At 47.7% G+C, this 11,641-nt stretch overlaps 2 protein-coding genes and 1 long non-coding RNA gene across 6 annotated transcripts in view; 1 reads left to right on the plus strand and 2 right to left on the minus strand.

Moving 5' to 3' along the window:
- Window positions 1-11,641, minus strand: part of HOXB3 (homeobox B3) — a 67,093-nt gene that overhangs the window by 43,791 nt on the left and 11,661 nt on the right. The window contains exon 1 of one of the 4 annotated variants that reach the window (XM_069237548.1): window positions 6,766-6,843. The exons of 2 other annotated variants lie outside the window; for them this stretch is intronic. The gene's annotated coding sequence lies outside the window, so the exon portion shown is untranslated. Of the gene's footprint in view, window positions 1-6,765; window positions 6,844-11,641 lie in introns of those variants that run through there. One more of the 4 variants, XM_069237552.1, reaches the window with a different exon arrangement.
- Window positions 1-11,641, plus strand: part of LOC138299350 (uncharacterized) — a 30,887-nt gene that overhangs the window by 7,983 nt on the left and 11,263 nt on the right. The window lies entirely within an intron of this gene.
- On the minus strand, window positions 7,862-11,057 carry HOXB5 (homeobox B5). The gene is made up of 2 exons (XM_069237545.1): window positions 10,310-11,057; window positions 7,862-8,895 (listed from the first exon to the last, which is right to left on the minus strand). Exons 1-2 carry the CDS (start codon window positions 10,854-10,856, stop codon window positions 8,648-8,650), a joined length of 795 nt encoding a protein of 264 aa, XP_069093646.1. The 5' UTR covers window positions 10,857-11,057; the 3' UTR covers window positions 7,862-8,647.

Below are 11,641 nucleotides of genomic sequence, written 5' to 3' on the forward strand. Positions count from 1 at the left end.
TTTAGAGACTGATTCTGTACACTCCATCCAGAGCGGTGACCTTCGGACACGGGTTCAGCAGGAGTGTAAGCATTGTGTAGAGGCCCGGGGGAGGGGGGCTCAGCTCCTATGAATGCTCGAGATGTGCACCTAGTCTGCTGACCTCCCGGTGACTCCGCGCTGCTATGAATTATTGATGAGATATGCTGCTCGTTTCTCTCTTCAGTATGCAAACCCCATTATACTGTTAAAATGGCGATTTAATCGTTTAGAATAGCTTTGCTTTTTTCCAACTCATTTGCGCCCTTTCCTTTTCATTTGATTCTCCTAATTAAATCATTTCACAGATTTTAATCACTTTTAGCAGAGCAACTTAAAAACACAGAATGCACCGACATCCATATTAAATATCAAATCTTTTTGATGGACAATTAGATGGTTTCCCATTGTTGTTTTTTAGTTTTTTTGCATTTTTACTCTAGTTCAGTTAAACTGCAAAAAAAAAAAAAAAATACAAACAAATTAAAAATATAACTGACATATCTATATAGTCATTCATACCCGCACCTTTCGAATTTTTGGCAGCAGAGCGTCGGCAGTGTTAAGTCAGCATCACTTTTGATAGTTATCTCAGATATTCTATGTATGTATGGATACATACGTACCTGGGGTGTATTTGCGTGTTTGTGTGGTTACATAAATTTCTGTGTTTACAGCAAAATAAATGCATAGATATACTTTCATTCACCTGTGCATTTATGCAAAGATACAGTTTTTATATATACGCTCCGTAATACATATGCCTATGTTATGTTTCTCGTATTTCTTTGATACTGGCTAAATATTAAAATGTCACTCAGTGTAATTATATATGTGCATACACCACGTTTATATAAAAATACTTAAACGAAAGGGACAAGCCGTCCTGTTGGATATACTGTAGTATGTATATAGTGTGACGTATTTGATAATAAAGTCTTGTAGTTCGTACATGATAGTAGTATTTGACATGTAATATATATTGCAGTTTGTAGGATGGCGAGTGATCTGCGTTGCGGGGCTCTGACTCGTGATGAACAGACCATAGTGTTGTGTATTGTAGGTTATGGGATACTTAGCATTGCACATTCCATATACGTTTGTATGTAGAACACTGTGGAGTGGAGTTGGGATTTTAGACATTTTAATATTGCCTTGTGACCGATATTGCAGTGTATATTGCGGCAGGCAGGGCATGGCACTAGGTCGGGTATTGCAGTAGATATTGTTAAATACAGGACATGGCAGTGTGTTGAATATCGCGGTGTATACTACAGCACGCTGGGCATGGCACCAGGTCGGGTATTGCAGTAGATATTGTGACATGCAGGACATGGCAGTGTGTTGAATATCGCGGTGTATACTACAGCACGCAGGGCATGGCACCAGGTCGGGTATTGCAGTAGATATTGTGACATGCAGGACATGGCAGTGTGTTGAATATCGCAGTGTATACTACAGCACGCTGGGCATGGCACTAGGCAGCAAATTGCAATAGATATTTTAGACATAGCGATGTGTTGAATATAGCAGTGTACTGTAGTACGCAGGACATGTCCCTAGGTCGGATATTTCATTACATATTATACATTGCAGGACATGGGCGTTTGTTAAATGTCACGGTGTATACTGTGGCACACAGGACATGGCACGAGGTCGGATATTTCATTACATATTATACATTGCAGGACATGGGCGTTTGTTAAATGTCACGGTGTATACTGTGGCACACAGGACATGGCACGAGGTCGGGTATTTCATTACATGTTATACTTTGCAGGACATGGGCGTTTGTTAAATGTCACGGTGTATACTGTGGCACACATGACATGGCACGAGGTCGGGTATTTCATTACATGTTATACATTGCAGGACATGGGCGTTTGTTAAATGTCACGGTGTATACTGTGGCACACATGACATGGCACGAGGTCGGGTATTTCATTACATGTTATACATTGCAGGACATGAACGTTTGTTAAATGTCACGGTGTATACTGTGGCACACAGGACATGGCACGAGGTCGGGTATTTCATGACATGTTATACATTGCAGGACATGGGCGTTTGTTAAATGTCACGGTGTATACTGTGGCACACAGGACATGGCACGAGGTCGGGTATTTCATGACATGTTATACATTGCAGGACATGGGCGTTTGTTAAATGTCACGGTGTATACTGTGGCACACAGGACATGGCACGAGGTCGGGTATTTTAATAGATATTGTAGATTGCAGGACATACCATGTGTTGAATATCGTAGTGCTGTGGCACGCAGGGAATGGCACGAGATAGGATATTGCAATAGATAATGCAGATTGTACGACATGGCGGTGTGTTGAATATCGCAGTGTATACTGTAGCAAGCAGAGCATGGCCTAGGTCGGGTATTGCAATAGATATTCTAGATTATACAATATGGCGGTGTGTTGAATATCACGGTGCATTACCGTGGCCCGCAGGGCCTGGCTCTAGGTCGGATATTGCAATAAATATTGTAGATAGCAGGACATGGCGTCTGTTGAATATCGCAGAGTATACTGTAGCACGCAGGGCATGGCGGGAGATAGGATATTGCAATAGATAATGTTGTACGACATGGCGGTCTGTTGAATATCGCAGTGTATATTGTAGCATGCTGGGCATGGCGGGAGATAGGATATTGCAATAGATAATGTTGTACGACATGGCGGTGTGTTGAATATCGCAGTGTATATTGTAGCACGCTGGGCATGGCACTAGGTCGGGTACTGCAATAGATATTGTAGATTGCAGGGCATGGCGGTGTGTTGAATCGGCAGTGTGTATTGTGGCACGCCGGGCATGGCGATCGGGTATTGCAATATATATTGTATATTGTACTATCTGGCGGTGTGTTGAATATCGCAGTGTGTACTGAGGCGCAGGGCCTGGCACTAGGTCGGGTATTGCAATAAATGTTGTAGATAGCAGGACATGGCGTCTGTTGAATATGTTGTAGATTGTACGATATGATGGTGTGTTGAATTTCGCAGTGTATATTGTAGCACGCTGGGCATGGCACTAGGTCGGGTATTGCAATGGATAATGTAGGTTGTACAATAAGATGGTGTGTTGAATATCGCAGTGTACTGTAGCACGCAGGGCATGTCACTAGGTCGGATATTGCAATATATATTGTAGATTGTACGATACGTTGGTGTGTTGAATATCGCAGTGTGTACTGTGGCCCGCAGGCAATGCACTAGGTCGGGTATTGCAATGGATAATGCAGATTGTATGATATTGCGCTGTGTTGAATATCGCAGCTTGTCTTGTACGATGTAGAACTAGTGCATTATATAGCCTAATAATAGGTATGTCTGTATGTAAACATGCACTATGCCGGATACTGCGGCAGGTTACTACAGTATGCCGGGCACTGCCTTTATATTGTAGCTTGAAGGGCAAGGCAACGTATCAGACTTTGCAGTACATTTTGCGCATTATTGGAGTATATATAACCGCATGTGGCGTATGGTTGTACGCGGATATTAAAGTACATGGTAGCATGCAGGTGATGTTCATATGCCACGGACTGTAGTATATACGTAGAAGCACCGTCCCCCGGTAGTACGCATTACGTTGCAGTGTATGGATCATACAATGCAGGGCATGCTCGTATGCGGCTACATCCAGCGCGGTGGGTATCGCAGTTCGTTTATTGAGGCACGTAGGAGCTGGCAATGCACCCGCCATTTTAGCATATATTGCAGCACGCAGGACGCGCCCCCGTGCCGCATATTTAAATGTATATAGTTGCATCTAGGCATGGCAGTACGCCTAATAATGCAAAGTTTGTAGCCTGAGGGCATGGATATTGTACCGGAGTATGTCAGGTTCTTCGGGATTGCTTGTAATACGAAAGTACGGCCTATACGTCCAGTAATTATTACAGATGCGGTGCATTAGTCTTGTGATCGATCTGGCAAAGACTCCTTGGGCTTTGTAACCCGATGAACCCGTAGTGCACGCTACCCGGGCAGGAAGTCCTGTGCTTTACCAGAAGACAGGGCACTTTCGGGGGGTGCGCTCTTCCCAGATGCAATTGAAGCTGTTGTGGAGTAAGTTTCCCGCAGGAACCACAGGGCAGACCTTTTCAGTACATTTAATCCCAACGCCGGCAAAGCGAGAACTCGGCCTGTTAAGAGAAGCAGGGAGCAGATGCCTGGCAGAAACCCTTTTAGTAATAAAACCCGGTGCAATCGATGTGCTCCTCTGAGCCGGCAGCAGGCACTGTTCGCAGGCCCTTATTAACTTTTACAGCGGGCTGGGAGGGGGGTACAGGGAGCAGGCCTTGTCCACCAGTGACCCCCAATAATATTGGAGCATCGATTTATCGATAAAAATCCCCTAAATGTGCCCCTTAGTTCACAGGTGGGCGTGTTCCTTTCCACAGAGCCACCGCGATTAGTGAGGGTTCTTTACCATCACCCACGACCTGTTGTGGACAGAAAAGAGACAGCCAACATGCCGAGATCCAGTGCACACCCTGTCTCTGAAGCATCCCATGCCAGGAGGGGCACCACCAGAGAATGTAGTGTGTCTGTCTGTCCGTCAGTCCTGTGAGTGTCTCGCTACCTCCAGCTTGCTGTGACTGGCGGCCACCCTCGCTAGATTCTGTCTGCCTTGAACAAAGCTGGGGAAAATGTTATAAAACTCACAAATAAATGCCTAAAATCTTTTCTCTGTTGAAATCTTTTATGTTTTACTTCATATCTATTCGCCCACAGCCCCTCTGCCGTTTACCCTTTCTTTCTTCCTTTCTATTTTGCCTTTAAGTTTTCATCTATCTATCTAACTTTATTTGACTGCCTAGCAGGTCTGTATGTATTTATCTGTGTTTATTTAGTTCTCCTTCTACTGCTCCATCTATCTCTCACACCAGTTGCTTAGTACACGTTTCTTGGCATTTCCTCTCTGTTACTCTCTGTTTGTGACTGTGCCCGAACCGTCTTTGTTTCTTTATGCGAGTGCCTGTGTCCAGCAGCATCCAGCCATGATATGTATCTGTTCATCTGTCTATCATTGTTTCCTTTCAGCGCTACCATGTGTATCTGTATCCCCACCTTTACCACTCCATTGTGTAATACCCATATCTATCTATCTATCTATCTATCTATCTATCTATCTATCTATCTATCTATCTATCTATCTATCTATCTATCTATCTGCCTGCGTCTCTCTCTCGGTCTGTCTCCAACACCTCTCTTCATCTTTCTACCTCTGTTGTTTAACTATCAGCCTGGGATGATATGGGTCCCAACTGCGCAGGATGCACCCCGTCTTTGAATGTGCCTGCACACCCCTGCATTTCTTGGCTTCTCCGCCTGCCTTGCACAGTCTTTGAAAGATGGGCTGTGCTTGGTTAGAGGCAGCGAGTGGGAGCGATGGCTGCTACATCTCCAGCCCCCTGCGCCTTCGTGAACTCCTCCTGAACTGTGCCTGCTATTGAGCCCCTGGCCCCCTATTCTGCACCGTCCTTGCCCAGCCCGCAAAGGCAAGGTCATGCAGGGGGCTTCTGAGGGGAAACATCTCAGAGCACCCCGAGACAATAAAGCAGGACCCGGGCGCGCCCGATGGCCACACAAGAGATGCAGGCACCAATATATATGCAATAACACGCCTGCCCGTGCCCCTGGCATTACACAGATGAGCCGCAGTGAGGCGAGGGCACATAGCACATGCCTGCAACTCCTCTAAGATAGCAAGGTCGCACACTGAGATTGCCAGACCACACTTTGGAAGAGCAGTGAAAAGCAGGGCGAGTTTACACAACTCCACCTCGGGTTACCAAGTCAGATCAAAACAAGCTCTTTGCAAAAGTAAACTTAAAGGGGAGGTTAAGAGCCGAGGACCTACTGAGTTGCATGGGTTTGAAGCTGGGGTCTGTTTGACTAATGAAGAGATAAATGACTTACACTCGTCATCCAGTGTTGAACATTCCCTCCTTAGTACCACAGAAAGAATGCCGCAGTCACACACACACACCTACACACACACCACCCCCTCCTCCCCCACCCACCAAGAGTCGCTGGGGCTCTACATGAAAATCACTCTCTGCAATCCATATCAAGAGCAGATAAAGAACACTGTGAAGAGAGCCGCCGACCCTGCACATACCATCGACGTGAAATAATAGAACATGCCTTTCGTTTCATACGCAACTATCCGTGTTCAGTACATACTTGGCAGTATGAAAGATTGTTTTTAATTTTCCAAAGTTTGAATGGCTCGCTCACATAAGAAGTAGAAAAATGCCTTTTTAAAAGAGACCCCAGTTTGCTCACCTCTCAAAACGGAGGTACCCGCTTACCGGTTGCCGACCTGCTGTCAGGGCCAGTCACATTGGCCCTAAAATGAGAAATCTCACCAATCCTATCCAGGAACAGACCAAAAATGGCTATCCTGCACATATGAAAGAGTGGAGCACACATAACCTCGTCAAATCAGGGTGACCTTTCTTCACACCCTGAGCATGTTAACCGCCAGTGGAAAATGCAATTAATCTGAGCCTTATTTAACAAGGGGGTTACGTTTGTCCCTGGTTCGATAAGCCAAAACGGATGAAACCTGTAAAAAATGCTCCATAATGCAGGATCATGTGGACAGCTGTAGAGACGCATTGTTAGCCAGCCCGCCCCTCCCCCTTCAGAGCACAGCTGCAGATCGCCAAGACTTTCAAGGTTTTTAAAAGAGAATAAAAGATATTTCTGTTGGACTTACTGTATGCGGCGGTGCTGGCGTCGGTGGACCTGCGAGGCAGCGAACCAACCCTAGCTGCAGTCCCGCTCGTCTGGGAAAGTGCTCGCCCGTCCCTGCCCCTTTACACGCCAAGGCAAGCAGTTAAAGTGTCACTTAACATTCTAGAGATTGTGAAATATATTGTACATTGTCAACTCCCCAAAACCATAAAACTAACTTTATGGTCCTCACGTGACTTTTGAGAGCCAGTGAGGGGTATCTATCTGAGCCCTGGCCGATTTTTACGAGCTAACTTCTCGATAAAACCCTATCCATTTGACATCTAAATGTCATAGCCACTTTTGGTATAGTTTGGCGTTGCTAAAATATCAGGAGCGAGAAAGCACAGGGCCGGACCCGCCAGGGCACCTCGAAAGCTCCCCGAAATCACTTGTTTCTGGAGGGGCCTTAACCCAGGAGCCGCAAAGTTGGTAAGTTTATGTGATTCCAACTTTTGTTTATGTAACAATGCCGCGATCTGTTGCTCTAAAATATCTGGGCTTTTCAAAAGCAGGGCGGGGTGCTTGTGCGGGCTTTTAGATGGGACTTTCTTACCACTTGGGTGAGTTTGGCCGAAGAGCGGTCTTTCCGTCGACCAGGGACCCAGCGCATTCTGGTTTTTTGGAGACCCAAACAGGCAATTTACATTGGGAAAAAAACAGTCTAAACACGGATTCTTGGGAACATTTTTTTTCTGTCGTCACGAGGACATCATCCCATGGACTGAAAGGTTTATTTTTTCGTTCAAGGCCCCGGATGTGCCTAAACGCCTCTCTGCGCAAACCCAGCTATTTTATTGCGTTTTTAATTTTAGTGTTTTATGCTAAGGACGGTAGGTTGGTCCAAGGTCGTACTTCTGATAAATTTTAAAAGCGGACAATCTCTGAACTGGACTCAACAAAGCAGACACGCGCAGTCTAGCACTGGAACAGCTTCGGAACAGCAATCCTCCCCTCCAAGGGGACCGAAGTGACATTTTCAACACTACAAGCACCGAAACAGGTACCTCCCGGAACCGCTTCCCACGACGTGCAGACAAAGTGGAATACCTTCCACAGGCAGTAAAGGCTTCAGTACCTTATTTTTTAAAATTTTTATTACCCTTTTTAAACTTCCAATAGAACTACAAACATATACAAAAAAGCATCTTAACCAACAGACATGACAAATGCCATATAATTATTACACGTCACATTTCATTCACTCTGCTCCACGCTTCTTGGTCACAGGAGACATTGTTGTCGAGTATTTACAGATCCTGGGACTCGGCGAAGCTGCTCCGAACCTGCACTCGGGTTGCTTCAGTCCTTGACCGAGGCGAGGGCACCATGGGACACAACAAAAGCCTGAACTGCGGTTGGGACTACATTCACAGACTTGACAATTGGAATGACAGGCGAATGGGCACCAGCTTTTTTAAGTCATTTTTTTCCTTTCTTTACCAGAGCAGTGCAGGGACATTCCCTCCCCCTCCAAACTTTTCAGGGGCAGGCGAGAGAAGTCCGAAGCTGTAAACTTAAATAACATTTAAAAAGAAGGCGGTTTGGTGCCGCGTTCATAAATAAGTTACCACATTTAAGAGTTTTGAATAAACATGCTAGCTTTCCGGAGGCTTCCAACATAGATCACAATAGCACAAACATTGAGAACATCACGGGCATTTTGGGGGCGTCTGGGGAGTAAAGGGTAGGAAAGAGGGGGACAAAACAAGAAACCAAAAAAACATGAAAACAATATGTGTGTTCGTAGTACCACAGTAGATGTCCCCAAAATATCAAAGTCATGCCAGAAGATGCCTCCAACACAGTACTGTGGAGCGAGGAGTGGCTGCTGTTTGGCTGCTCTTTGAGTTCCGTCTGGCATTTTAGGGCTGGAAGGCGCTGCTGGTCGTGGCCAGGCTCATACTCTTGAGTTTGTTGTCTTTCTTCCACTTCATGCGGCGGTTCTGGAACCAGATCTTGATCTGCCGCTCGGACAGGCACAGGGCGTGGGCGATCTCGATGCGCCGCCGCCGGGTCAGGTACCGGTTGAAGTGGAACTCCTTCTCCAGCTCCAGGGTCTGGTAGCGGGTGTAGGCGGTGCGCGCCCTCTTTCCATCGGGACCTGTCATGTCTCCCAACACACAACAACAGCCTCGGTTATTATTTTTATAAAGAGCGACAGGGACGCGCATTACAGGCAGGGATCTGGGCACAAGGCTTGCACCATCTGCGGGGCACACAGGCAGGCACTGGGCAGAGAGTTGCAGCACTTGGTAGGCACTCTGACAGGGCTCAGTGCGAGGGGCAGAGACTCGTAGCACACTCAGACGGGGCAAAGAGCTCGCGGCACCTGCGGGGCACTCAGACAGGGCACTGGCAGGGGCAGAGAGCTCGCAGCACAATCAGACAGGGCAATGGCAGGGGAAAAGAGCTCGTGGCACCCGCGGGACACTCAAGACAGGCCACTGGCGGGGCCAGAGCGCTCGCAGCACAATCAGACAGGGCACTGGCAGGGGCAGAGAGCTCCCGGCACCTGAGGGGCACTCAGACAGGGCAATCGGTAGGGGCAAAGAGCTCGCAGCACAATCAAACAGGGCACTGGGTAGGGGCAGAGAGCTCCCAGCATCTGGTTGGCACTGGGGCACACTGAGCAGGGACAGAGAGCTCGCAGCACAATGAGACAGGGATCTGGCCAGGGGCAGAGAGCACTCAGACAGGGTACTGGCCAGGCAGAGAGCTCGCAGCAAACTCAGACAGGGTTCTGGCCGGGGACAGAGAGCTCGCAGCATACTCAGACAGGGTACTGGCCAGGCAGAGAGCTCGCAGCAAACTCAGACAGGGTTCTGGCCGGGGACAGAGAGCACTCAGACAGGGTTCTGGCCAGGCAGAGAGCTCGCAGCAAACTCAGACAGGGTTCTGGCCGGGGACAGAGAGCACTCAGACAGGGTTCTGGCCGGGGACAGAGAGCACTCAGACAGGGTTCTGGCCGGGGACAGAGAGCACTCAGACAGGGTTCTGGCCGGGGACAGAGAGCTCGCATCACCTGGGATGCACTCATCGCCGCATTCACGGGTTTAAATAATTTCTTTTTTCGGAGCTGTTTGTCCTGGGAGCGTGTAGTAGCTCTTAGAGCAATATATTCAATATTTACACACTGCAAGCGTTGCCAAACTGCCCCTTTCGGTAGATTTTATTTAGCTGACCCATTTTTATTGCGCATCTCGGTGCCCCATACTTTAAATAAAGGTTTACGCGCTATAAAGTGGAAATCTGCACCTATTTTGCAGTTACACTGTAACGAATTCAGGGAAAATATGAACTAACACCCTTTCTTGCAAAATAATAAATGCCAGCATCCTTTTAATTTACTGTGGCTGGTCTTCATTTCAATATAGCAGTAAACCACAACATTTAAAACGTCTCCCAGAGCTCACCCGGGGAATACATGCGGGGCTTGCCAGGAACTGTTCGAATTCAGGGAGGTACAGGGAGGAAAGAAAACATGACATTTTCATCACACGTTACAAGAAATATAAGAGCAGTACCGTGGCTGATGTGAAGTTTCCGCATCCAGGGGAAGATCTGCGGCGCTTGTCCGTCCGGGGAGGCGGCCGCGGGGTTGCTGGGGGGCTCTGCCTGCGCCCTGCTGCTCCGGGGGGTGCCGTCCTCCGCCTCCGAGGAGGCGCTCGTCTCCTCTAGTTCCGTAAAGTGGCTGGAGCTGCCGGGGGTCGCCTGCTCGGACGGGGGGGACGTGGAGGAGGAGGAAGGCTGCTTGCTGTTGGAGCAGGGCAAGGGCTCCGGCGAGGAAAGAGAGCAGCTGGGCGCCTGCCTGAACCTGCCCTCCTGGGCGGCCGGGGGGGCCGAGGGGAAGCCGCGGGAGCTGTCTCCCACCGCCCCGAAGTGGCCGGAAGACGCTTGCCGGTTGACTGTGAGGTCCATGCCATTGTAGTTATAGCCATACGAGCTGGAGTGCATGCTGCCCGAGTCCCTGTAAGAACCGTTCATGGCGCTGCCAGTCCCATAATTTAGCAACTGATATTCGGGGCCATTCGCATAGCGCCCCGAGAGCGAGTTCACAAAATAAGAGCTCATTTGGGTTATTTTGGAGGCCTTGATTTGTGGATCGTGGTCGTTATAACCCTTCTGCTTCGGGATTTATGACGAATTCATGAATTATAGCTCAAGCACTGTACTTCGTTTTGCTATGTATGCGGCCAGATATGGGGGGTGGGGGTGCGCGCCGCCGAGTCACGTGCCTTTGTTGACCAGTCGTAAATTCTCACTGATGACCTCAAGAGGTAATTCATGCTCTATGGTTACAAATAGTGACGATCTGAGAATCGTTAGGCCCCAGTCAATGCGAGATTTCCAAAAAAAGAGAGAGAGGAATGGTGTTCCTTGTTGGCGAAGCGCGCCATCTACTGGGGAAAAGGCGAAGGGCAGGCGTGAAAGAGGCAAAGTACCCAACCGCTTAAAACTCATACTGCTATGTGTCTGAATATGTACATGCATGTTGGTATGTACAGACGAGCCCGTCTTTGTACACACAAAGATGCACGCATATACATGTTTTAATACAGAAACATGAATATAAATGTATGTTCTAATGGATATGCATGTGTCTTTATAACTAGATACATATACCCATATACGTTCATTTGAAAATAATTATGTACACGAAGATGGTAAACATAAAAGGACAGCTGAAAACGATAGGCACACGTATTTACACATTGTTACTGCGGAGGATATTAATACCCCATGTATGTATCGTTATATTGAACTATCGGTACTCGTGGCACTGTCTTACACCTACCACACACACATAGCCCCACAGGCCGGTATGCATGTATGTTTTCTTCTGCTATCTAGCAGTT

This window comes from Pleurodeles waltl, chromosome 6, assembly GCF_031143425.1.
Source record: "Pleurodeles waltl isolate 20211129_DDA chromosome 6, aPleWal1.hap1.20221129, whole genome shotgun sequence".
Classification (NCBI taxonomy): Eukaryota; Metazoa; Chordata; class Amphibia; order Caudata; family Salamandridae; genus Pleurodeles; species Pleurodeles waltl.

Bases quoted from the DNA above. Each gene is read 5' to 3' on its own strand.
- HOXB5 (XM_069237545.1), bottom strand. From the start codon at position 10,856: ATGAGCTCTTATTTTGTGAACTCGCTCTCGGGGCGCTATGCGAATGGC. The intron at 8,896-10,309 runs GTACTGCTCTTA...GTGTGTTGGGAG, and splicing joins GAAACTTCACATCAGCCACG to ACATGACAGGTCCCGATGGA.